Source organism: Pelodiscus sinensis, chromosome 2 (assembly GCF_049634645.1).
Source record: "Pelodiscus sinensis isolate JC-2024 chromosome 2, ASM4963464v1, whole genome shotgun sequence".
In the NCBI taxonomy this organism is placed as follows: Eukaryota; Metazoa; Chordata; order Testudines; family Trionychidae; genus Pelodiscus; species Pelodiscus sinensis.
This window is the reverse complement of record NC_134712.1, coordinates 79016729-79041452: the sequence shown is the minus strand read 5'-3', so window position 1 is coordinate 79041452 and position 24724 is coordinate 79016729. Positions and strand designations below refer to the sequence as shown.

The following is a 24724-nucleotide window of genomic DNA, read 5'->3' as shown; positions in this document are numbered from 1 at the left end:
TAAATACAGAGAAACTTAACTTTGTGTCACTGAGTCTAACCTGACTCAGGGCCATATTGACTCTGTTACATTACAGAGATCTAAATGATTTTTTCTAGTAAAGTTATGAGTCTCTGGAGTGCTCATAAATCCATCCCCTTGGAGGAAATTTAGCAGGAGGAAATAACTTTCACTCACCACAGTGAAAGTAAATCTATCCCACTTATGCCTTGTCTATACTACAGAGTGTTGTTGACAAAAGGCAGCTTTTATTGAAGGAACAGTAGAGATGTACACATTATAATGCTACTTTTGCCAATAAAACTCCTGTTTTGCTGACAAAATTATATGGCCTCAATGAGAGGCATAGAGCTTTTTGTAGCAAAATCATACTAACAAAGTACCAGTGTAGCCACTGTACTTGGTCACTGTAAATGGCCTCCAGACCCACAATTCCCATCCCAACCACTTTGGTCAGCAGTTCACACTTTGCTGCTCTTTGGCCAGGTAAACAAGCATCTGCCCTCCCCATTTAAAGACCCAGACCTTTTTGAAATTTCACTTCCTGTTTGCTTGGTGTGGAGCGTTCACATCACATCTTCCCAGCTGACCATGACGGCTGCACACAGCAAATGCTTTCTCCCTCTTGATCACTGCAAAGCTGTTGGATCTGCTGACTGTATGGGGAGAGGGACTGTTTAGTCCTAGCTCTGCTCCAGCTGTAGGAACTTGTATACTTGCAGGCAGATTTCCTGTGGGTTTTGTGAGAGAAGCTATGAACATGGTGCAGTGCAGAGCAAAGATAAAGGAGCTGAGGCAGGTATACCAGAATGCAAGAGAGGCAAACCATTGCTCTGGTACTGTGTCCAAGAAGTGCCACTTCTATCAGGACCTGCACGCCATCCTCAGCAATGATCTCGCCTCTACCACCCAGCACGCTTTGGAGGAGCTGCGGGTGGCAGACAATGGACCTAACCTTGGGGGCAATGTTGTGGATAAATAGATGAAGTTGGAGGCTGTTGTGGAGCCCACAAAAGAGTCGTGCTGTGTCGTGGTGAGTCAGGAAGTCTTTTCCACTCTGGAAAGGTCTAGCCTGTCTCAGGAACTCCATCTCCAGTGAGGATGATGCAGGAGAGGAGATCCCTCGTACGTGATCTTTTAAATTCATGCTGCTGGTTTATATGATGTACAGCTGTCCTTTGCTCTGTATACTGTAGAAGTGGGTGAAGGAATAGAAATGTGCAAGACCAGTGATTAATTGTGCTCCACATTCCCTTTGCAGCTAAGTAATGTGACTGAACAGCATGTTAATACACACTGAGATTTCATGGGAATCCTTCAGAGAAATCTCTAAGAAACTTTCCTGGAGGCACTCAGCAATCACTTGCACAGGGATCAAAGCAAGCAGCATAGGGACCAGGTCTGAGACTGCATTTGTGCAGCAGATGCACCCTTTCATCCTTACTTATGCTCAGGAGAGAGATTGGCTTCAGTGACCTCCATCTGTGGACAGTGGTGGTAGAATTTACTATATTGTTCTCAGTTGCCTTCACTGAATACATGAAAACATGACCCTTTGCCCCATCTTTAATGCCCACCCTTCACCTGGGATGACCATGTTTAGGGTGTTTACTGATAAGTCTGCATGAAAAAAGACAGAGAGAAAGTGATTGGTGTGTTAGAATTGTATTTTGCTACAATAGCTCATGCACAGCATTGAATCAACAATTATGCTTCTGTGAATTGTTTCTTGTGCTTCTGCAGATGTGGCCTTCAGGGCAACCCCCTACACACCAGCGGAGTGCCTCCACTACATGAGGTAGCGACCAAGGTGGACATGTTCCAAGAGGTGTTCCAGTCCTCTGAGTCAGAAAAAAGAGAGCTCAAGGAGTTAAGAGAAATAAAAAGGTGGGACAGGAAGGATAGTGAGGAGCATATTCTAAAGGCTCAGGAGCGAATGATGGAGGTGCAAATACAGACATTAAAGTCCCCTAATATACTCCAGGCAGAACAAATGTGTGCTTACCCACCTCCACAGCCATTTCAGAACTGTTTTTCATGCCCTCCCCAAATTCCCCCTACACATTGTTTGCAACTTCCTGGAGTGTCTTGGTACCAGACAGCTTCCAAAATGATAGCTGGACTTACGCACAGCTACGACAGCCTCCCCTGTCCAGTACTAGTACCTCCCTAACCCTTCCCACCAAACATTTTGTGTGATAATTGGTTCTTATCAAAAAAAAAACTCTCTGAAAGATAACTTATCTTTGAGTCCTACAAATAGTGATTGCTGCTGGTAGTAAAACCTACATAAATTTTAATAATTTGCTTATTACAAATCCCACTCAGCTATCAAAAACAATTATAAGCAAAATAAACTAACAAAAATGAATGAAGCATGGCACAGTACTGTACTGAAATACAAATTACCGGAGCTCATTATCAAAATTTTGGATCAAAGCTTTCTGTTGTGCCCCTCCTGTACCCCTGCTATATGCCTGGCTGCTGGTTTTGAGCAGCCCGTCTGTGTCAGCATTCCATCCCTGATTAAACATTTCACCTTTAGCTTCACAAGAAATTATGGCGCTTGCAACAGGCTACTATGACCATGGGAATGTTTTCCTCTTTTAGATCTCACCTGCTGTAAAAGCATCAACCACACACTTTTAATCTGCCAAACACACAATCCATGGTCATTCTGCATATATGAAGCATATTGTATAAGCAGTCCTTGCTGGTATCCCTTCACACGCTTCTACAGTATGCAGAGAAAAGGACAGCTGTATGTCATATAAGCAAGCAGCATGAACTCAAAAAAAGATCAGTTGGCAGGGATCTCCTCTGCTGCATCATCCTCGCTGGAGATGGAGTGCTGGGCCAGGCTAGACCTCTCTAGAGATTAAAAGATTTTCTGTCTTGCTGTGACAACTGCCTTGGGTGGGCTCCACAACACTCTCCCAATTCCTCATCCACGACTTTGTCCTTGGGGTTAGGTCTGCTGCCTGCTACTTTCAGCCCCTCTGAAGTATCTTTGGTGGTGGAAGTGGGATCATCACTGAGGATGGTATCCAGCTCCGATAGAAGTGGCAGTTCTTGGACACACCGCCAGAGCAACGGTTTGTGTCTCGCGTTGTGGTATGCCTGCCTCAGCTCCTGTATTTTTGGTCTGCACTGTGCCACATCCTTAGCCTTCTCAGAAAACTCAGAGAAAATCTGCCTGCAGGTATACAAATTCCTATGGCTGGAGCAGAACTGGGACTGAACAGCCTCCTCTCCCCATATACTCAGCAGATCCAACGGCTCTTCAGTGGTTCAAAGGGGAGAGAGACTTTGCTATGTGAAACTGCCATAGTCAGCTGCGAAGATGTGATGTGAGAGCTCCACACACAGCAAACAGGAAGTGGAATTTCAAAAAGGTCTGGGCCTTTAAAGGGGGAGGTGTGGATGCTTGTTTATCTGGCTTCAGGGCAATGGAATTTGAACTGCTGACCAGACTGGTTGGGATGGGCATTCTAGGGCATCTCCTAGAGGCCATTTGTAGTGACAAAACCAAGTGCAGTGTCTACACTGACATTTTGTTGGTATTATTTTGCCACAAAAAGCTCTCTGCCTCTTGTTGAGGTCATTTTATTTTCTGAAAATAGGAGATTTTTATTGGCAAAAGTAGCGTTGCAGTGTATAGTGTTCTGTCAATAAAAGCTGCCTTTCACTGACAAGACCCTGTGGTATACACAAGGCCTTATTTGTGGATAATGGCAACGGAATTTTTTCTTTCTTTTTGGAAGGTGTTCTTGTTGACTTGGGCCTAGAGGAAAACGGAACAGCCTATCAGAAAGCTGAGAAATATGTAGTACGGCTAGACAATGAAATCCAAACTAAGTTTGAAGTTTTTATGAGACGAGTGAAGCAGAATCCATACACTCTGTTTGTGCTGGTTCACGACAATGCACACATCGATTTAACTAGGTAAGTGTTTCACATAACAAAGACAAACAATTTTCTATTGTATATTCATGATTTTTAATCAATCAAAATTATGATCTGGCAGCCTGTTTTCTCTTTAAAGATTCATAAACAGGAGTCATAATCTTTGTGTAGCCTAGATATTTATTAAAACTATAATTCAGATGCAATTTAATATTCAAGTTGGGGTCAACTTCAGACTTTTGAGTCCCTAGCAAGGACCTGGAATGTACTAAGACTTCTGCAGGTCAATGCAGCTCTTTTTTGCTGTGGCAGATAGAACAAAAGGCCTGCTAGTTTCCACACAGCAGCTTTCCAACTGGGTCACCTCTTGCATAAGGACCTGCTTTGAGCAGGAAAAGATCCCTCCACCCCAGATTGTCCAGGCCAATTCAACCAGAGCTCAGGTGTCTATGGCAGCCTTTCTGGTGCATGTACCTGTTCAGGACATCTGTAGAGCTTCAAGGTGATCCTTGGTGCACACGTTTACATCTCGCTGTATTTTCACTCAGCAGTCCAGAGATGATGATGTGTTTGGCAGAGCTTTGATGCAATCAGTGAGGCCGTTAACTCCAACCCTCTTCTGTGGGTGGCTATTTGGAGTCACCTAATGTGGAATGGACATGAGCAATCATTTGAAGAAGACACTTAGTTATCTGTTCCGTAACTGGTGTTCTTCGAGACATCAGTCATGTTCATACCATAACTAGGGATGTTAAGGACTAGCAAATGCTTATTGGATAGTCAGTTGACTAGTTGTTCCTCCCCGCCCCCCATCAGGTAGAGGCAGCTAAGGGGGGGAAGAGGGGCCACTTCAAAGGGGCAGTGTCACACAGCTGATCTCTAGCTCAGCTATGCGGTGCTGCCCCTTTGAAATGTAACCTCGGCATTTGAAAGGGACAGTGCCGCACAGCAGAGCCGGGGATCAGCTGTGCGGCAGTGGAGCTCGGGGTCAGCTGCGGACTCCCCTGATGATCCCAGGCTGTAGTGTGGCATTTCCGCGGAACCCAGGATCAGCTGGGGAAATGCTGCATGAAGCTATAGTCAATTGGAGTCACCAGCTGATTCCAGGTTCAGCTGAAATGCTGTGCAGAGCCCAGGATCAGCTGCGGAGTCCCCAGCTGACCTCAGTTCCGCATGGCATTTCAAATCAGCAGCGCGGCATGGAGCCTGGAGTCAGCGGGAGACTGAGTCCCCCGCTGACCCGGGGCTCCATGCTGTGCTGCCATTTTGAAATGCACATGAGCCCCCGCTAGGGACTCTTGTACATTTTTAAAGCTGGCACCCACATGCAGTCCGGAGTCAGCAGTACAGGCAGTTTCCAGGTTACGTACAAGATAGGGACTATAGGTTTGTTCTTAAGTTGAATTTGTATGTAAGTCGGAACTGGCTCCAGATTCAGCCGCTGCTGAAACTGATCAGCGGCTGACTGCAGGAAGCCCTAGGCAGAGTTGCTCTGCCCCCGGCTTCCTGGAATCAGCCGCTGATCAGTTTCAACAGCGGCTGAATCTGGACTCCTGGGACAGAACAGCTGGGGCGCTGCCGGGTAGGTCCCCGCACAGCAGGGAGACAGGAGCAAAGCCGCTGAGGCGGGGGATCCTCGGGTCTCCCTGCTGTGCTGGGAGTTATGTCTGTCTGCCATCAGGTGAAGACAGAAAATGAAAAAAAAATGTGCCCTCAAAATCCACTATATAAGAATTGCTCCTGATTGAGCAATCTGGTTCATTTTTGTCCCTGCATGCCTGCTCCATCCCCATTCATGTAACAGACTAATCCAGCTGAGACACTTCCTTTTCTTTTTTAGCTTCTTTTTAACTTTCCTATACTCTGATTCTTTACATTGGCAGGCTGATTTAGTTGCTTCTCAATGGAGGACTTTGCTCCATTATTTCTCCAGCAGTTTTCAATGCACATCACCTTGCTGGTTTTTCTTCTTGTTCTTTTTCAGAGAGCCTGATGACTTAGGGCTTTTGGTTCCCTGTTCATCTGGAGATATTAATGTTACCAGCTAAATCTGAATGCAGCAATGAAGCCATTCTGTGTGTTTTTATTCCCACAGTGCCATCTCAAGTTCTCTATCACATGGGGAGCCCAGTCATGGACTGGCAGATAGAGTTATTAACTGCAGAGAAGTTACTGAAGCTTTCAATCTCCTTGTCCTTCAAGTCAGCTCTTTCCCTTATGCCCTGCAAACACAGCAGTCCAGAATAAACTCTAACAACGAGGTACACTGGATACAATTTGACAGTATGGTAAGTGTGTAACTGTCAAATTAAGAGTTATACGATGCCTTACATTCCCCACGTTCTAGAGTGCATAACCCAGGTGTATAAACAGAAACCTTTGGCAAAAATCTCTTTTCCTCACTGAGATTTGTTTACACCTAAGGTTATAGTGGAATCCCAGCCTTTTTCTCCTGGGGCCATTGGAGACCAAAGCCACTTTGATATTTAGACTTAGGAACAGCACATTCTCCTTTGCCCTGATAAGCAAACTCAGAATTTAAAATTTGTTGAACATCTTGAATTTATTTTAGGTGTAAAAAGGCTAACAGAATATTTATTTCTAGGCCAGGTTTACGCTACAGACCTATATTGGTATAACTATATCACTTAGGGGGTCAGAAAACTGACCTAACTTCCAGTGTAGACATGATATATCAATGAGAGAGCCTCAATATTGCTATCACCTCTTGGGGAGATGGATTAACTATGCTGACTGGAGATGCTTCCTCACTGGGGTACTAGCATTTTCACTAACACACTAGAGGGGCATAGCTGCAGCTGCAGCACTATATGTGAAGACAAGTCGTTAGTTATGGGAGCTGAGTGACCACTAGCAGGCCAATGATAAAGTTTAAAGGAAACTGATTTTGCCCATAATCAGTCTATAGTCATGATGGTACTAGCCCATGAATACCTTAGAGCAGTGGTCACCAACTAGTAGATCGGGCTCTACCTGTAGATCTTGGAGCCTCTGACAGGTGATCCTGACTGGTTTGGCTGAGAAGCTATCAAGTGCTGGCACTTCAGTTGCCCCTCCACCCACTGTCCTTCTGCTTCTGCCTTCTGCCTTGCAGTTGCCCCCCGGGAGCCTCCTGCTTGCTGTGCAGGGTGTGGGAGGTAGAGGGGGCGTTGATCTCAGGGTGTCCCTCCCCCCCACTTGTGTACCTTATCCCCACACCGAGAAAATGGGATGGAGGGAGGTTGGCAATACAAATCTCTGTCACTCTCACACGCTGGGGGGTATATCTACACTACGGCCATTTTTCCGAAAAAACTTCAATTATGTCCACACTTGCAATTGCGTTCTTTCGAAAGAAAATCGAAAAAAGAGGGGATTTTCTGACATTGGTAATTTCCTCCATTTCTACGAGGAAGAATCCTTTTTGCGAAAGACCTCTTTCGGAAGAAGGCTTGTGTGGATGGGGAAGAGGGTTTTCTTTCAAAAGAAGAGGAAAGAGGAAAAAGCACAGGTGCCCTGGAGGCCACTCCATCCATAGTAATCACAGCTTAAATGTGAGATAGCATCCACATTGAATGGATGCTATCTTTCAAAAAAGCAGATCACTTTTTCGATGTACTTTGGCAGTGTGGATACTCTCTTTCGGAAGATCTTTTCCGAAAAAGCTTCTTCGGAAAGAAGCCTGCAGTCTAGATTTAGCCTGGGTTGTGTCTGTCATTCTCACAAACACACAGTGTTATTCACTCTCATCTGAAGCAGGGCAAGGGTACTTGGGTTTGAGGTAGATCTTACATTGCACTTAAATTGAAAAAGTGATCTTGTGGTTAAAAAGTTTGGAGACCACTGCCTTAGAAGCAAAAGGAAGACCAAAGACATGGTAGGCCCATTAGTCAGTGAAGAGGGAAAAACAACAACAGAAGAAGTGGAAATGGCAAAGTGAATGACTTGTTTTGGTTTTCATCAAGAAGGTTGGTGGCAACTGGATGCCTAACAGAGTGAATGCTAGTAATAATGGGGTAGGATCAGAAACTAAAATAGGGAAAGAACAAGTAAAATTACTCAGACAAGATGTCTTCAAGTCACCAGAGCCTGATGAAAAGCATCCTAGAATATTGGAGGAGCTGATTGAAGAGACACCTGAGCCTTTAGGGAAATGAGGACAACCCAGGGAAATACATACCAGTCATTGTAACTTCTGTACCAGGAAAGATAACGGAGCAAACAATTAAGGAATCAATTTGCAAAGATCTAGATGAGAATAAGGTGATAAGTAAAAATCAGCATGGCTTTGTCAAGAGCAAATCGTGTTAAACCAACTTGATAGCTTTCTTTGACAGGGTAACAAGCCTTATAGATGGGGATGGGAGGGGAGAGGAAGTGGTAAATGTAGTATATTTAACACATTTAATTAATGTTTAATTATCAGTACGTATTTAACATTTTTTTCCACTGGAAGAAGTAATTACTGGGAAGAGTACCAGTCAGATATATTTTCCCATGAAAAATACTTAGTTTCATAATACAGGGGAAATGCAAATTGTCTAACTTTCATTCTGTTTGTGATCTCTTTGTTTGGAACAGGAAGAAATGAGCAGTGAGGAGAAACTGTATTTTGGCTTGAATGAATACAGCCAATCTCTTCAGTGGGGAATCATGAGTCCTCTGCTGAGATGTGATGAAAACTTTGAAAAAATGGTGAACACACTCTTAGAAAGGTAGAGTTTTGAATTGTGCTTTACCATGATCCAAGGTTACATGCCTATCACAAATGGGCCAAGAGACAATGTCACAGTGTAAATGAGTATTAAGAAATGGTTAGGTAGCATTCTGAACAAACACTTTGATTTGTTAATGGGATATCTTTTATGAGCCACCTATTAAAAACTGGATGCCTTACTTCACCTCTTGCCTCAAAAATTTACAGGTGCAAATGTGAGTGCAATTTAAATGGCCAGTTTTGAAAATTTGGTCCTGAATATATACTACTTATAGTTGGCATTCAGTCACTTTGTCATAAATGGAATCTGATCAAAGTTCACACAGATATTTTCTTTGTATTCTTCAATTTTTATCTAGTGTATCTAGTGTTATTCTCTAGGAAGTGACAGTATGGATCCTGTTTACAGTTTGCATTGTCTCACCACTCTTACATGTGCATAACCTGGAAGAAACTAAATGTAGATGTTACAACTTTTTTGACATTTCAGGGACAGGGTTCCAAAAATGCACCAGTTATTTAAAAATATTTAAGCATAAGCATGATGCTTTTGGAATTTGGAAGCCTGGTACTGGAGTGCCAGGAGTTTGTTCTATTTTTTATTTTGTAATGAATTTAATGATGTAAGATGCCAGATTGAAAGCCTTGTAAACTGAAGTCCTCTGCTTGTCCAGGTAATGCTTATTCAGCTTTAACATTTTGCCTTAGTCTTGATCTAGAAGGCTGAGAGGATAATTCAGTTTCTATGCTGTGGTTTCACTGCAGAGTGTGACAACGAGTTAGCCAGATGTGGACAAAGTACACTAACAAATGAACTGAGAATTTCATATGTCACAGAGCAGACTATTTGGTGTTTGCTGATGAGGACCTGACAAACTAGCAATATCTCCATATCCCTTTATGGACAAAAAAGCAATCCAGTTCCACAGAGCCAAAGCTGGATGAGGTGTTACATATAGATGAGAGAAGCCAAGTATAGAAACTAAGGCACTACTAACATTTTTATCACTGCTGTTCTTATCAGTGCAGCATGCTGTCTGTATATATTGTCATTTATTATTGTTCAAACCAACTTTTATTCCTATTATATTTACATATTTATTGAATAGAGTAGGCGATTGTTACAATGACTAGAAATAAAATGGCTTTCTCTAAGTTCAGTTGGTTCTCACTTTTTCTTAGCATTTGGTCCTTCTTGTTTGGACTTATAGTCCCTGCATTTAGCTCCAATATGAGAAAAAAGACTGTTACTGTCTTGCTTGAAAACCAAACTGTTTGTTTGCTGGTGGCTGATATCTATCAAAGTGTGCTCCTGCACTAGCACATCAGTAATTCTGGTTTTGACATGAATGGGGTGCGTGCATGCTGTACATTTATATCCCCCCTTAAAACGTCCTTCTTTCACAAAACTTTCCAATGATGATGCAAGTTAAAAAACAAAAGAACCTTAGAGTATTAAGTGAGACTGAATGATCACCTGTGCTATATGTGTTTTGTACTGATATTAACAGTGTCTGAGTTACATTGTACCTTTTTCTATAGCTGTACATGTCGTGTATGCCTAAATAAATAACATGATGCACTTACAGCTCATAATTGTTAGTAGAAGTTGAGGACTTCCACATTTATGTACTGTACATAAATGAGCTCCTTTTCCTTGCCACCCTGGTCTGCTTATGTCAGAGCTGATGTTCATGTGATGATTTTATTGAACATATTTACTAACCAGCATAATAACTGTATTTCTCTGAAGGTATCCCAGGCTGCACAGCATGGTGATTCGCTGCTACCTTCTTATTCAACAATATTCTGAAGCCCTGATGGCTCTCACAACCATGGCCTCCCTTAGAGACCACAGCACCCCAGAGACACTCAGCATAATGGATGACCTCATCACTTCACCAGGAAAGAATAAGAGTGGTTGTGGCCACATGCTTATCATTCGTGTCCCGTCCGTGCAATTAGCAATGCTGGCAAGAGAGAGGTTACAAGAAGTGAGAGACAAATTAGGTCTGCAATATCGTTTTGAGATTCTTCTTGGGAACCCAGCTTCAGAACTTACTGTTGCTAAGCACTTTGTGACACGATTAAAGGTTAGTAGGAATTAAATGTTTCTGTGCAAGGCTATAACTTGTGTCAGTGTTGTCATACAGATTAAAGCCCTGTGAGGGACTATTTTTTTAATTCCATCCCACCCCTTAATACCTTCTCCCACCCACTTCCACGTAGTTTGATTTATTTTTTTTTTGTATCCCACTCACACTATTATGGCAGTGTGTCCTGTGGGACCTGTGTAATCACAGTCCCACTGCAGGGCTCAAGTAAAATTCTTGTGTTTACCTCCACATTATGGACAGCTGTGTTAGATATTATGTGGAAAATAGGCATATTTACTATAGTACTTTCTATGTGACTGTAGTATACTTTTCATCTTCCTAACCATTTTAATGTGCAGGGGAAAAAAATGAAGTGATTAGTCCAAGAAGTAAACTATAGCATGTTATCTAACTTCTACAAGTTGAAAAACAAACAGCATGTAACAACCTTCATTAAAAAAACAGATTGATTCCTTCCTTGACTCTCTGACAACTGATCTTAAATCCCACCAGGATGAACTAGAATTAGGTGAACTAATTCTGTCCATTTATTTGTCATCTATTCTGTCCTTCCTTCTGACTGTTCTCTACCTTCTCTCTAGCTAGTAAAGCATCCTGATAGGCATAGAATTTGTTCTTTTCTCAGTCAATTGCATAGCAAAGGCCTCTTCTTTGCAACTTAATGTGTACCACACTGAAAACTTGATTTCTTTAGCTAGTATGTATTTGCAAGTGCATGATGCTGTTAGCAAAGTTAATCTCCCAAATGGATTTTATTACCCATATTAAAACGACTGGAGAGTGACTACCTTTCATAGAACCATAGATATTAGTGTAGAAGATAATTTTCCCTGCTTTAAGATGAAAGGCTCTTCTGATTTGTTTTGTTTTGCAAGACACTCAGTTTTACATATCCATATATAATTGTATCCTCAGTGCTTATTTGCCATTCTATCCAAGCTACTCTTGTTACAGGAAGCAAAAACAGGAGTAAGGGCAGCTTGAAGTACTGAGACTGCTTTAACCTGTGCCTGGCTACAACAGCCATTTTGAAGTGCTGTTCTGGAGACAAAAATTAGCAGTTCATGCCAGTTTGCAGCCTTTACAATACGTTCCCCACAGCTGCAATGGGGACAATGTAGAGCTTCTTCAGTAGCTCAGTGCCATCCAGGGAACACCCTTATGTCAGGGGGATTTCACAGTGGCTGGTTTTACCCCCTTTAAAATCTTGTAATATACAAGTGGAGAGAGAACAGACCAGGCTTGAGAACCTCCAGGTGTCTTCCTCCCCTCTCCCCCACATAGTGGGGGACAAAATGTCTCTGGAAGCCAGTTAAAACTTCAGGGTCTCAAATTTGTTTTCTGGTTTCCTGTTGGGTGCTCGGAAAAACCCAATACTGGTGCTGAAGTGTGCACATAAGGGCTGTAAACATGAGCTCCCTCCCCCTGCTCCCAGATCTATCATTCAGATTCATTCCAAATGTTAAGGATATCTCTGCACAGGAAGAAAAACCTGTGCCTGGTCCATGCTATCTGACTTGGGCTGATGAGCCCAGGACCTTCCCACCCAGCAGGGTCAGCCTGAGTCTACAAGACAGTGAAACATCTTAGCCTGAGTCAGCTGGCATAACCCATACACGAGACTACATCTTTACTGTTGACAGGCCTGTACTGAAAACTGTGTGTGTCCTACAAGAACAGACTCTGTGAATTACTGTTGTAGGAGGGCCTTGGGTCAGAACTCCATAGGAGAAGTTCTTCTGGTTCCCTGATTAAGTCATCAATATGCACCTTTCTCCCCAAGTGAAGAACATGGAGACCTGGGAGATGGTTTGGAAATGGGAGGGAGTGTGGGCTATAATAGCACAGAGAAAGGAGGGACAAGGCAGAGTTGGAAGGCAAGATCAAATCAGTATCTTAGATGCCTATATACAAATGCAAGAAGTATGGGTAATAAGCAGGAAGAACTGGAAGTGCTAATAAAAAAATACAACTATGACATCGTTAGCATCACAGAGACTTGGTGGGATAATACACATGATTGGAATATTGGTATAGAAGGGTACAGCTTACGCAGGAAGGATAGGTGGGGAAAAAGGGAGGAGGTGTTGCCTTATATATTAAAAATGTACACACTTACACTGAAGTGGAGATGGACATAGGAGACAGACATATTGAGAGTCTTTGGGTTAGACTAAAAGGGGTGAAAAAACAAGGGTGATGTCATGATAGGGGTCTACTACAGGCCACCTACCCAGGTGGAAGAGGTGGATGAGGCTTTTTTTTAAACAACTAACAAAATCATCCAAAGTGCAGGATTTCGTGATGATGGGGGACTTCAACTACCCAGATATGTTAGGAAACTAACACAGCAGGGCACAGTCTATCCAATAAGTTCTTGGATTGCATTGAAGACAACTTTTTTTTTTTTTCAGAAGGTTGAAAAAGCTACTGGGGGGAAGCTGTTCTAGACTTGATTTTAACAAATAGGGAGGAACTAGTTGAGAATTTGAAAGGCAGCTTGGGTGAAAGTGATCATGAAATCATAGAGTTCATGATTCTAAGGTATTGTAGAAGGGAGAATGGCAAATTAGAGACAATGGATTTCAGGAGGGCAGATTTTGGTAAGCTCAGAGAGGTGGTAGGTAAGGTCCCATGGGAAGCAAGACTGAGGGGAAAAACAACTGAAGAGAGCTGGCAGTTTTTCAAAGGGATATTGTTAAGGGCCCAAAAGCAAGCTATTCTGCTGTGTAGGAAAAATAGAAAATATGGCAAAAGACCACCTTGGATCAATCGGGAGATCTTGCATGCTCTAAAAATAAAAAAGGAGTCATATAAAAAATGGAAGCAATGACAAATTACAAAGGATGAATATAGGCAAACAATACAGGAATGCAGGGGCAAGATTAGAAAGGCAAAGGCACAAAACGAGCTCAAACTAGCTATAGGCATAAAGGGAAACAAGAAGACATTCTATAAATATATTAGAAGCAAGAGGAAGACCAAGGATAGGGCAGGCCCATTGCTCAGTGACGAGGGGGAAACAGTAACAGGAAACTTGGAAATGGCAGAGATGCTTAATGATTTCTTTGTTTCAGTCTTCACTGAGAAGTCTGATGAAGGAATGCCTGATAGTGAATGCTAGTGGGAAGGGGGTAGGTTTAGAAGATAAAATAAAAAAAAAGAACAAGTTAAAAATCACTTAGAAAAGTTAGATGTCTATAAGTCACCAGGGCCTGATGAAATGCATCCTAGAATACTCAAGGAACTGATAGAGGAGGTATCTGAGCCTTTAGCTATCATCTTTCGAAAATCATGGGAGACAGGAGAGATTCCAAAAGACTGGAAAAGGGCAAATATAGTGCCTATCTATAAAAAGGGAAATAAAAACCACCAGTACAAAAAACATAGCTGTGGGCACTCTCCTAATCAGCTGGACAGTATTTGACTGTCTCCTTAGTGGCCACAAAGCACACAGATTGTAGGGAATACTGATTGCCACTCTTTCCCAGCAGAATCAGACTGCTTGGCTACCTTCTATCCCTAAAGCCCATAGAACTCTCTCTCAGCTCAATACGTGCTTACTTGGCAGCTATCAGCACTGATAGATAACTGCTCCATTTTTGCCCATCCTGTAACGATCCACTTCCACAAATGCTTCTTTCAGACATTTCAACCTGTAAGCAAAATCTGTTCCAATACAGGACACTAATTTCATTTTATCCGTGCTCACAAAAGCTCTGTTTGAACCAATGGCAACCTGCTTACTGTGCCATCTCTTCATAAGAGTTGTCTGCCTAATAGTCACTGTGGGAGAACTAAAGGCTCTTATGGCAGATCCATTAGACACAGTTTTACACAAAGAGATCAAGCATCACATTGAGACTGCATCCTAAATTTATACCAAAAGGCATTTTGGACGTTGTCCTCATTCAAACCATTAACTTATCTACCTTCTTTCTAAAACTACACACTTTGAATTAAACTGTCTACATTCCATGGGCATTCACAGAGAGTGACTTTCTGTCTGCAGAGAGAAAAACCATTCAGATAATTACCAAGGCTGTTTGTCTCCTTAGCAGAACAGATGAACTGTCTCATTACAAAAACTCTCTAAGTGGATCTCTGGATGCAGCCAATAATAGCCCACCTCAGGGTGCTCATTCTACCAGAGCCCAGACCGTTTCAATAGCCTCTGTGAAAGATGTTTCCATTGGCAAATGCTACAGAATTGCTACATGAATCTTGCTGCATAACTTTTCCAGAAGTTATGCAATAGGTCAGGCTTCAACAACTGACGCGTGCCTGGGTACCCCTCCATTTGTCTGTTTCGCACTTGTGTTTGCACCCGCTTCCACAATAGATATTGTTCATTGGTCACTCGGAGTGGAACATACACAGGGACCAGTACTTGAAGAAAAAAGGGCCGTGGCTTACTTGTTCTGAAACCGGAGTTCTATGTGATGTGCAGTCCTTATCCATATTGCACTACCTGCCCTCCTTCCTCTCTGCTTGGGATCATGACTTGATTTGCCACAGAGAAGGAACAGGGGATGTGATTGGTTCGTATTGCCCCTTATGCCCTCAGATCAGAGGAGGTGAGTGGCACGGGCATGGACTAATGAACACTGCTGAAAACTGATCTTGGGCACATGATGCGCATGTGTCCCCAGAGTGGAATATAGATAGGCACCATGCACCTTGAAGAACTCTGGCTACAGACCATAAGAACGGCCATACTGGGACATACAAAGGTCCACCTAGCCCAGTATCCTGTCTTCTGATAGTAGCTAGTACCAGATGCCCTATAGGGAATGAACGGAACAAGTAATCATCAAGTGATCCATCCCCTGTTGCCCATTCCCAGCTTCTGACAAAGGCTAGGAACACCATCCCTGCCCATCCTGGATAATAGCCGTTGATGAACCTATCCTCCATTAATTTAGCTAGTTCTTTTTTTAACCCCACTATAGTTTTGGCCTTCACGACTTCCTTTGGCAAAGAGTTCCAGAGGTTGGCTGTGCATTGTGTGAAGACAAACTTCCTTTTGTTTGTTTTAAACCTGCTGTCTATTAATTTCATTTGGTGACCCATAGTAGGATGTGTTGGAGTGGGAGAGCAGCTTTGGGATATTGAATTCCATCTTTTAAGAACTATGAGAGAAATCCTGGCTTCATCAAAGTCAATATGAGCTTTGCCGTTGACTTCAATGGGACCAGGAAGGACCAGTTTGTGGAACAGCTTTTAATAGCACCAGCTGGAAAGGGTCCTATTAACTCTGCCCTTCCCTACGCATCAAGATACCAGTGCTTAGCACAGCATCACAGCATTGGTCATAGCTGGGTGCTGTGATCTGGAGCTACCCTTCTTATGTTCTATCCCTTTTGAGTCCTGGCCTCAGAGTGTTTTGGTCTTCTCTTTGGTTTCTCACCTTTGGAGGAAACAAACCAAATTAAGTCCAAAGACCTAAACCAACTGGATTTGATCCTGTCGGTGAGGTTTTTTTAGCCAGAAGGTATTGCATTCTTTTCCCTAATCCCAGTTTCCACTTTGCTTTCCTGCACTTTCTCCAGAATTTTCAAAATTGGTTATGTGCTTTAGGGTAAATGCATCACTTTTCTTTGTACATCCGTGAATCCCGCGGAACAAGGCAGAACATGTCTGCCTTTGAATCTGCTGACTGAACTAATACAAAAAGTTGGGTAGGTAAGGGAAAAAATTAGTCATAGGTTTTTCACACTGGAAAGCAGGACATCCTATTGAATCATTGATCTACTGTTGAGTGTTTCCTTTTTAAGCCTGTTCTTGTTGCCTGAGAAGAAATGACTCATAATACATGACATTTGAGAAGAAAGAGAGAGCGAATGCCATATATAGGAGAATAGAGAAAAGTTAAGTGGAAATGTCATTGAAAAGTTCTTTCTTACTATGCACCTGTTCCATAAAACATAGAACTAGGTGCCCTCTGAAGCTGCATGGTTACAAGTTAGTATCAGCCTTGCAGATTTCTGCCAGACCACTTGGGTGATTGAGTGTGGGGTTTTTTTTTTTTTTTTTAATCATTGTACATTGTACTCATGGTTCAGTCAGCAAATCAGATTTTGTGCCTCAGCTGGTAAATTTTCATGACCAATTTGCAAGACTAAGTTATAGAAATCTCATTCAGAGCTGATTATTGTCCATTATTAAGGAGAGAGAGGAAATATTTGAATCATATTTTGCAGTATTAATATGTATTGATTCTAAAGTATCAAGGCTTAATTTTGATTTGGCCTTTCACAGTGAGAAAGACCTTCATCTTTAAAATCACCCACAGTAGAACATTTTGAGTCTCCAACTAGTATTTATGAAGAAGAGACATACTGTTGCGGAGGTGCCTAGTGATAACTCTGACCTCAAGTGTCAATTTTCTCAAATGGTACCCTTCATATAATGGCAGTAATAGCTAGATTTTAGCTTTCGCTTTTGCACTTAGACAGTATAATTTGATTTCAGCATTTGCAGAGGCAGATTTTTTTTTCTTCTTCCAGTTAAAGCAAGTGCTTTTGATTTTTTTTTTTAAATAAATACAGGTTAAATCTCTATAGTCTGGACTTCCCTTGTCTGGGAACATCCATGGTCTGACATCCCCATAGGTACCCCTGGGCTGAAGCATTCTCAGGGAAAAGCCAGGTCCTGTGCTTAGCAACTCCTTCTCTACCCTCCAAGAGCTTCCAGAGCATGGCAAATAGTTCATTTGCGGCACTCAAGCTCAAGGAGGGAGTTGGAGGAGTGGGGATGAGGGAGATGCTTGGGGGAAGAGGTAAGGTGTCTACACAGCCCAGTAGCCAGGGACCAGGAAAACAGCTCTGTGGCCAACAGTGGGGGCCAGAAGTGCAGCCTGGTGGCCATGGGGCTTAGTGCATTCCCACTGGGCTGTTCTTCTGGCCCCCAACCACTGGGTTCTGCAGCCACCCTGCCTCTTGCCCTGAGGTCTCTCCCTCCCCCCGCCCGACTCCTACTTGGTCAATGCTGGCACCTCTGCTGCTGCCAGAGCAGAGCCCTGCAGCTGGAGGCAGCAGAGAGCTGGCATTGACCTTCCTTTGTCTGACAAATTCCCTGTGTCGGGACTGGTCAGGTCCCAAGGGTGACAGACCAGGCAGGTACAACCTATACTAGATGTTGAAATTTAGTGTGCTCTTTCTTTCTGCCTGCCTGCCACCCACCCACCCACCCACAAATGGCTTTGTATGTGAGCAAACAGCAGCACTCATGTAAATGCAACTTGGGAACTAATACTTGTAAACTTCTGTGTGGAGCCTTACTTTTTTTTTTTTTTTTTTGGTAGTGGCACAGTGGATTTTCTCCCCCTCTCTGCAAATAAAAGCTAGTTATGATCCAGAGAACATACCCCCACTAGATTATAAAAACATTGCGGTACATTTTGCTTGAGGCCTAGCTTCCTTGTAACGGTTGCTTTACAGGCGTAAAGCTTATACGATCACATCCTGCTTCCATCCTCAAAGGGTTCTGGGCACACTATATGCAGCAGAACCAATAAGATTCTGCTGCATGAGCTGAAGCAAGATCCTGGGAGGTTGCACCTAGCACACGTTATCCAGCTGTGCTCAGTAACTCCTCTTCTACCCTGCCAGGGCTTCCAGAGCACGGCAAATAGTTCATTTGCGGCACTCAAGCTCAGGGAGGGAGGGGAAGGAGTGGGGATGGGGGAGATGTACTGTACTGTACTGTACAAGAGCACTAGGAGAGGAGCAGAGTTGGGGTTGAAACTACCAGCCATTCTACTCTGTGGAAGAAGACTGTGAAGCCCAAAGGGCTCAGTCATGAGCTGATCCACATGTGAGGATTTCTGGCCCCTGAGTCCATGCATAACACCCAGAGTTTGCCACTCGGTGTACACTGGGAAATTATATCAGCATAGCCATGTTTCTTGAGAGTCTATAAAATAAACTACTGACCTAGCCCCTGATACAGACAGTGCAAGTTTGACAGAATTTTGTGCTAGGTTGACAGAATTTTTTGTCAACCTAGGTACTGCATCTTGGAGAAGTGGGTTACTTACGCTAATAGAAAAACCCCTCCCATCAGCATAGGTAGTATCCATGCTAAAGCAGTATACAGTGGCTGCAGCAGTTCCACAATAATGTTTGGTTAAACAAGCCTTTAGTGTACTTTTATTCCCTTAAGTAGAAGAGTAAAGCAAAAATGGATGCAGGTCTTTTTATACAGGAGGGGAAATTATTCTCCTTGGCCATAAACTACTTTCAGAATGTTTGTGTCTATTCAGACAAGAAATCCAACACATTAACTGTAGGTGTGCTTATTCACCGACAGACACCCCCTAGATATGTGATACTGTGTCAATACCATGCACTGGTTGTGCTTTTACAGTTGGCTACAATGCAGAATGCACAATCGCCCTTAGATTGTCCCCTCTCTTCAGTGTTGATTACAATGAATAATGTGCAGAGATTAAAAATAGGACCTACAGTACTGGGTTAAAATTAAAGTTTAAAAAAAATGGACCCCAGACTTGATTTAATATTGTCTTTTTGCAGGCTTGGAGGGGAAATGAACAGGAAGATTGGGTCCCTCGTACTTACCAGGATTTAGAAGGCCTGCCTTGCATTGTTATCCTCACTGGCAAGGACACTCTAGGAGAAACTTTCCCTAGGTACCATTTGAATTGATGTGCAATGAAAATGTCTGAAGAACAATGAAAATGTTTGTAAGAACAAATGTACAACTTTCAGTTGATTGGAAATAACAATTTGGAAATAACTGATTGGAAATAACAATTTTGCTGTTAATGTTGCATGAAAGTTGCTGTTTTAAAAGGCTTCCTTTTTGGTAAAGATTTTTCTTGGTGAAAAAAAATTGGTTTCTGAAAGATGAAGAACTAGTTTGGGGAGGGTGTCTGTATTGCATAATTAACTGAACAACTATACAAAGTACCAAGGAACACAGCTCATGTGCGGAGTATTTTAAACTAATTAGATTTCCAGTGATTAATGGACTCCAAACAGATTGTATATAAGCTATTTAATGCTGAGAGTGACTCTCTAAAGGCCAGAAAATATAAAACATCCTCTTTTTTGGGTTTGTTTCTCTAGGTCATTGAAATACTGTGACCTCCGACTAATTGACTCAAGCTATTTAACTCGCACTGCCTTAGAGCAAGAAGTAGGTCTGGCATGCTGCTATGTTTCAAAGGAGGCAATTCGAGGGTCTATTGTAGCTCTTGACCTGAGTGAGAAGGAGCATGAGAAGGTTAACATTAGTGAGAATGACTCTGATGAACTGCTGATAGACTTGGAGAGACCTCAGAGTAACAGCAGTGTGGTCACTGGAACCTCAGGTCAGTTATTGCTTTTACATTTGCTCTGGAGAGTAATGCTTGAATCACATTTTTAAAAAATGAGAACAGCATTGAGTAAAATGTCAGCGATTAGCTGTGTTTGATTTCAGATTAGAAAATAAAAAAGTCATTTGCAGCATCTTATCAGTCTAACTATCTCATGCCAAAGTGCACGTTTCACGCTGTATTCTTTTGACAAGGGTGAGGGGAAGGGACTAGGTTGGGAAGTTAAGCTAATGTAGCCTTGTGGCTCATTTGTGATTATTTTAAATATAATTTTACTTAATGTTGCCACACCTTCAGTTTTTGGGGGATCTGAAGATCTTATATATTCAAATACATAAATAAAATAACCAGTGTGGACATAGCTGTGTGCTACAAAGGAAAGGTGTTTGCTTGTTTAGAGCATCAGAACATTTAGAACTGGTCCTGAATAAAGGCAGAAAGTACAGGGATCCATCTTACATTTTTTATGATGGATATGTGATACTGTGTGTAAACCCTGCACTGACAGGCAAAGGAGTAGGCAGGCTCTGTGCTAGGGTAACCCTCCCCTGCCAGTCATGCATGGTAGGGAGCAAGGCTTTAAAAGGAGGAATGTGCAGTCAGCAAGAGGGAAGCCATGAGAAGGGAATGGCTCCTGAAGCAGGAGGAGGAACACCTATGCCAGAGACACCTCTCCTCCCCCACGCCAGATCTGTGAGGAGTCCAGCAAACCCAGAGGTAAACTCGGTAGGGAGAGACTGACCTGGCTACCTGCTTCAAGTAAAGCTGCTACCTAGCCACCCCTGACCTTTTTTTGATCCCACTTGAAACTTGTTCGGAGTCTGAACTTTTGCTCCCCTCCACCCCAACAAAATAAGTAAGAGTTATGCCCACTGCAAGGACTAAGAGGCTCTGGCCTGAGCTGGGTCAGCTCTGTGGAGGTAACTGGGTGTGGAAAGAGGACTGGACCCAGCTTGGAGAGGCACCACAGAGAGACTCTTTTTATAGGGTGAAATCTAGACACTTTTCCCCCAGGCAAAATCTCAGCTCTCCCTACTGTGTCCTTCTTTTTTGCCTTTAGTCAATTGAGTAGAGCCTTTGCCACCTACTGAGTCTCCCTCACATACGATAACTTGAAGGCTGTCTTTCTATGACAGGGTGTACCAGCCCTATGCTGAGCCACCATGGGCAGGCCAAGTAATGTGTGTTCAGGAGGCCACACCCCTTCTTATCCACTGTGTGTGCTGTATGTGGAGAACTCAGATAAAAGAAGGCAGCCCCAGGCAGTTAATTGGAGAGGGACATGGAAGAGGAAGAGAGTACACAGCTAGCTCTTGCTGAAGTACCTACAACACCCCTGGTGGCAAAGCTCAGGTATCTGGGGGTACGTCTACACTACAGCGCTAGTTCGAACTAACTTAGTTCGAATTAGTTAATTCGAACTAAGCTAGTTCGAACTAACGCGTCTAGAACTAAAAACTAGTTCGAACTAGCGTTTTGCTAGTTCGAACTAGTAAGTCCACATTGAGTGGACTCTGAACAGGGCTTAAGGATGGCCGGAAGCAGTGCCGGCAGGGCATAAAAGGAGGACTTAGAGCATGGAGATGCTGTCTCAGGCTAGCCGAGGGCTGCGCTTAAAGGGTCCCGACCCCCACCCCGGACACACAGTTCTAAGGGGTGCCCCGCTTGCAAAGACGTTCTGGCTTGGAGTGCCCTGAGTGCCCACACTGGGCACATCACACCACTCGGCCATCAGCCCGGCTGCACTTGCCGCAGGCTGCCATCTGGGGAGAGGGAGTAATTGGGGGGCTGCAGGAGAGCTTCCACCCCCAGAAGCCCGCAGAGCCAGCCCAGTCCTCCCCATCGGGGGCTCGTACCCCATTCCTCCCTCACCTCCTTCCACTTACCCTTCCCTAGCCCCTCTTCTTATTGATGTACAAAATAAAGATAACGTTTCTTCCAACATTGACTCTGTCTTTATTGAAAAAAACTGGGGGACACTGGGAAAAGGAGGTGGGAGAGGGGAAGAGAAAGGCTGGGAGAGGGGAGGGCAACTAACATGATCAGGGGTTGGGAACAGGTCCCAGATGAAGAAAGGCTACAGAGACTGGGACTGTTCAGCTTAGAAAAGAGGAGACGGAGTGGGGACAGGATAGAGGTCTCTAAAAGCAGGGGTTGGGTGGAGAGGGTGCATTCAGAAAAGTTCTTCCTGAGTTCCCATAAAGAAGGACTAGAGGACACCAAAGGAAAGGAATGGGTAGCAGGCTTGAAACTAGTAAGAGAAAGTTGTTGTTCTTGACAAAGCAAATAGTTAACCTGTGGAACTCCTTGCTGCAGGAGGCTGTGAAGGCTACAACTAGAACAGAGTTTAAAGGGAAGTGAGATAAAGTGATGGAGGTTGGGTCCATGGAGTCCTATTAGCCAGAGGGTAGGAGTGGTGTCCCTGCCCAAAGTTTGTGGAAGGCTGGAGAGGGATGGCACGAGACAAATGGCTTGGTCATTATCTTCGGTCCATCCCCTCCAGGGTCCCTAGGGTTGGCCGCTGTTGGCAGACAGGCTACTGGGCTAGATGGACCTTTGGTCTGACCCAGTACGGCCATTGTAAGCTCAGGGCTCAGTGTCGGGGGTCTCAGTGGACCCCCTTGATTTTCATGCACACCTGGTCCTGGGTGGCCAGGCTGGCAGCTCTCCTGCCCTAGACAGCCACTTTCCTGTGCCTAGTGCGGAGATCGTGGACGAGGTCCACGATGTCCGCACTAGCCCAGGAAGGTGCCCGCCTCTTGCGGTCCAGGGCAAGCTCCCGGGAGCCGCCAGCCTGGTCCCGGCAAGAGGGGGTGGGCTGGGGGGCATCGGGTGGGTGGCTCTGTGCCGTGCCAGATGCAGGGTCTGCTAGCTGGGTGCTGGCAGGCTTGCACCTGGCACGGGCACCGTAGCCAGCCCGTGCCCCTTTAAGGGGTCCGGGGCCGGGAGGGGGGCATAGAGTTTCCCTGGTGTTGGCCAGAGTGGCCACCAGGGAAACCTGGGGAGGGCTAGCCTCCCACTAGTTCGAACTAAAGGGCTACACAGCCCTTAGTTCGAACTAGCTAGTTCGAACTAGGCGTTAGTCCTCGTAAAATGAGGTTTACCTAGTTCGAACTAAGCGCTCCGCTAGTTCGATTCAAATTCGAACTAGCGGAGCGCTAGTGTAGCACCTATTAAAGTTAGTTCGAACTAACGTCCGTTAGTTCGAACTAACTTTGTAGTGTAGACATACCCTGGGCTAGCCACTGGCTGTGGAAACCACTGTGGAAACTGAGCCACAACTGTTGAGGGAGCTGCCTGACCTACGTCCCAGCCGAGAAAGTCACGAGGCCTGTAGACTGGCTGTTCACTTGCCTTGTCGTCACCTTGATAAGGGGGCTAATTCCCCAAGACTGCTAGTTTGTTTTGGTGCCCCAGCCTACAGGCCACAAGACTGTAGCTACTTGCTTACTTTGCCCCGTCCTGGGGGCTGCAGCTTGATTGCCGCAAATAACTATCACCTGCCCCATCAGGAGACTGCAAGGTCATGGACTGATTGTTTTGTGGCTCGGAATCCACAGATCACCCATTTAGGTGACCCTGTTCGGGGGCCACACCACCCTTGGCAGAAATCACTCACTTATCAGGGTAGCCCGATGACGGGGTGGCAGAGAAAGCCACCTCTATACTGGTCTGGGCTCCCCAGCCGAACCAGCACGGCCCTGTCTGTCACAGTTGCTTTTTCTAGTCCCTAAATGTGAGCATGGCCCATAGGAGGCAATGTACGCTGGGGTTCAGAAGACAGTACTACTGATACCTTTTAATTTGGTAGAATGGTTTTTCCCCCGGGGGTATGGTGATGAAGAGAAATAGGTCCAGATCCATCAATCAATGCATAACCCGTAATTCTGTTGACTTCAGTAGAATTACATGAACGCCAACCAATTGATGATTTCTAGGCACCATAGCGGACAGCAAATGGAGTCATTCTTAGTTGTATTTACTGAGCAGTGTCAATGAGAGTTTGTTTGTTATTTCTTGCTTCATTCCACCAGGTTCAATAGCTGAAAATGGCGTGAGCTCCTCCAGTGCCGCAGACAAATCTCAGAAGCCACCAGCATCCCTTAACTTTCAGAACGTGGCGGTTAGTTCAGTTGATGAAGGTACTTATCCAAGATTCACTGCTGGAGAGACCTTGAAGCAAGAATGTGACTCTCTGGGCAACCAGATGGCAAGCAGCACTACTTCTAAATTATCCTCTTCTTCTGTAGCCCGGACATTCCGGTGGCCCAGCCAGTCTGTCAAGGAGTGCAAGATCCTGCGGGCAGCACTGCCACGCATTGTCATCTTGTCTAAAGCTGCCTATTGTCTCCTTGGCTCACAGAAAAGTGGGCACTTGCCTTCCTCATCTTCTCTTTTGCCTCATGCCGATGTGTCTTGGCTGAGCTCTTTGAGACCTTTCCTTCACAAAGACATGAACGGTGAGGAGCAGTCTCTTTACTACAGGCAGTGGACCACAGCCAGGCAACACCATGCAGATTACAACAATCAGAGCGAAACTGCTAGCTCTAGAAGTTATCACCCACGACGTCTGCTTCTGACAGGACCCCCGCAAGTAAGAGAGTTGTCCCCATCTTGGGTAATTGTATCAGTATAGAGTTT

At 44.2% G+C, this 24724-nt stretch overlaps 1 protein-coding gene across 9 annotated transcripts in view; it reads left to right on the top strand.

Annotated features, from left to right (window-relative positions):
• Positions 1–24724, top strand: part of GREB1L (GREB1 like retinoic acid receptor coactivator) — a 226631-nt gene that overhangs the window by 160285 nt on the left and 41622 nt on the right. For all 9 annotated transcript variants that reach the window (XM_075920899.1, XM_075920898.1, XM_075920897.1 and 6 more), the window contains 7 exons: positions 3765–3945; positions 6002–6194; positions 8488–8621; positions 10377–10716; positions 19278–19393; positions 19833–20077; positions 24118–24677. In XM_075920899.1, coding sequence (XP_075777014.1) covers positions 3765–3945; positions 6002–6194; positions 8488–8621; positions 10377–10716; positions 19278–19393; positions 19833–20077; positions 24118–24677 — 1769 coding nt within the window. The remainder of the gene's footprint in view (positions 1–3764; positions 3946–6001; positions 6195–8487; positions 8622–10376; positions 10717–19277; positions 19394–19832; positions 20078–24117; positions 24678–24724) is intronic.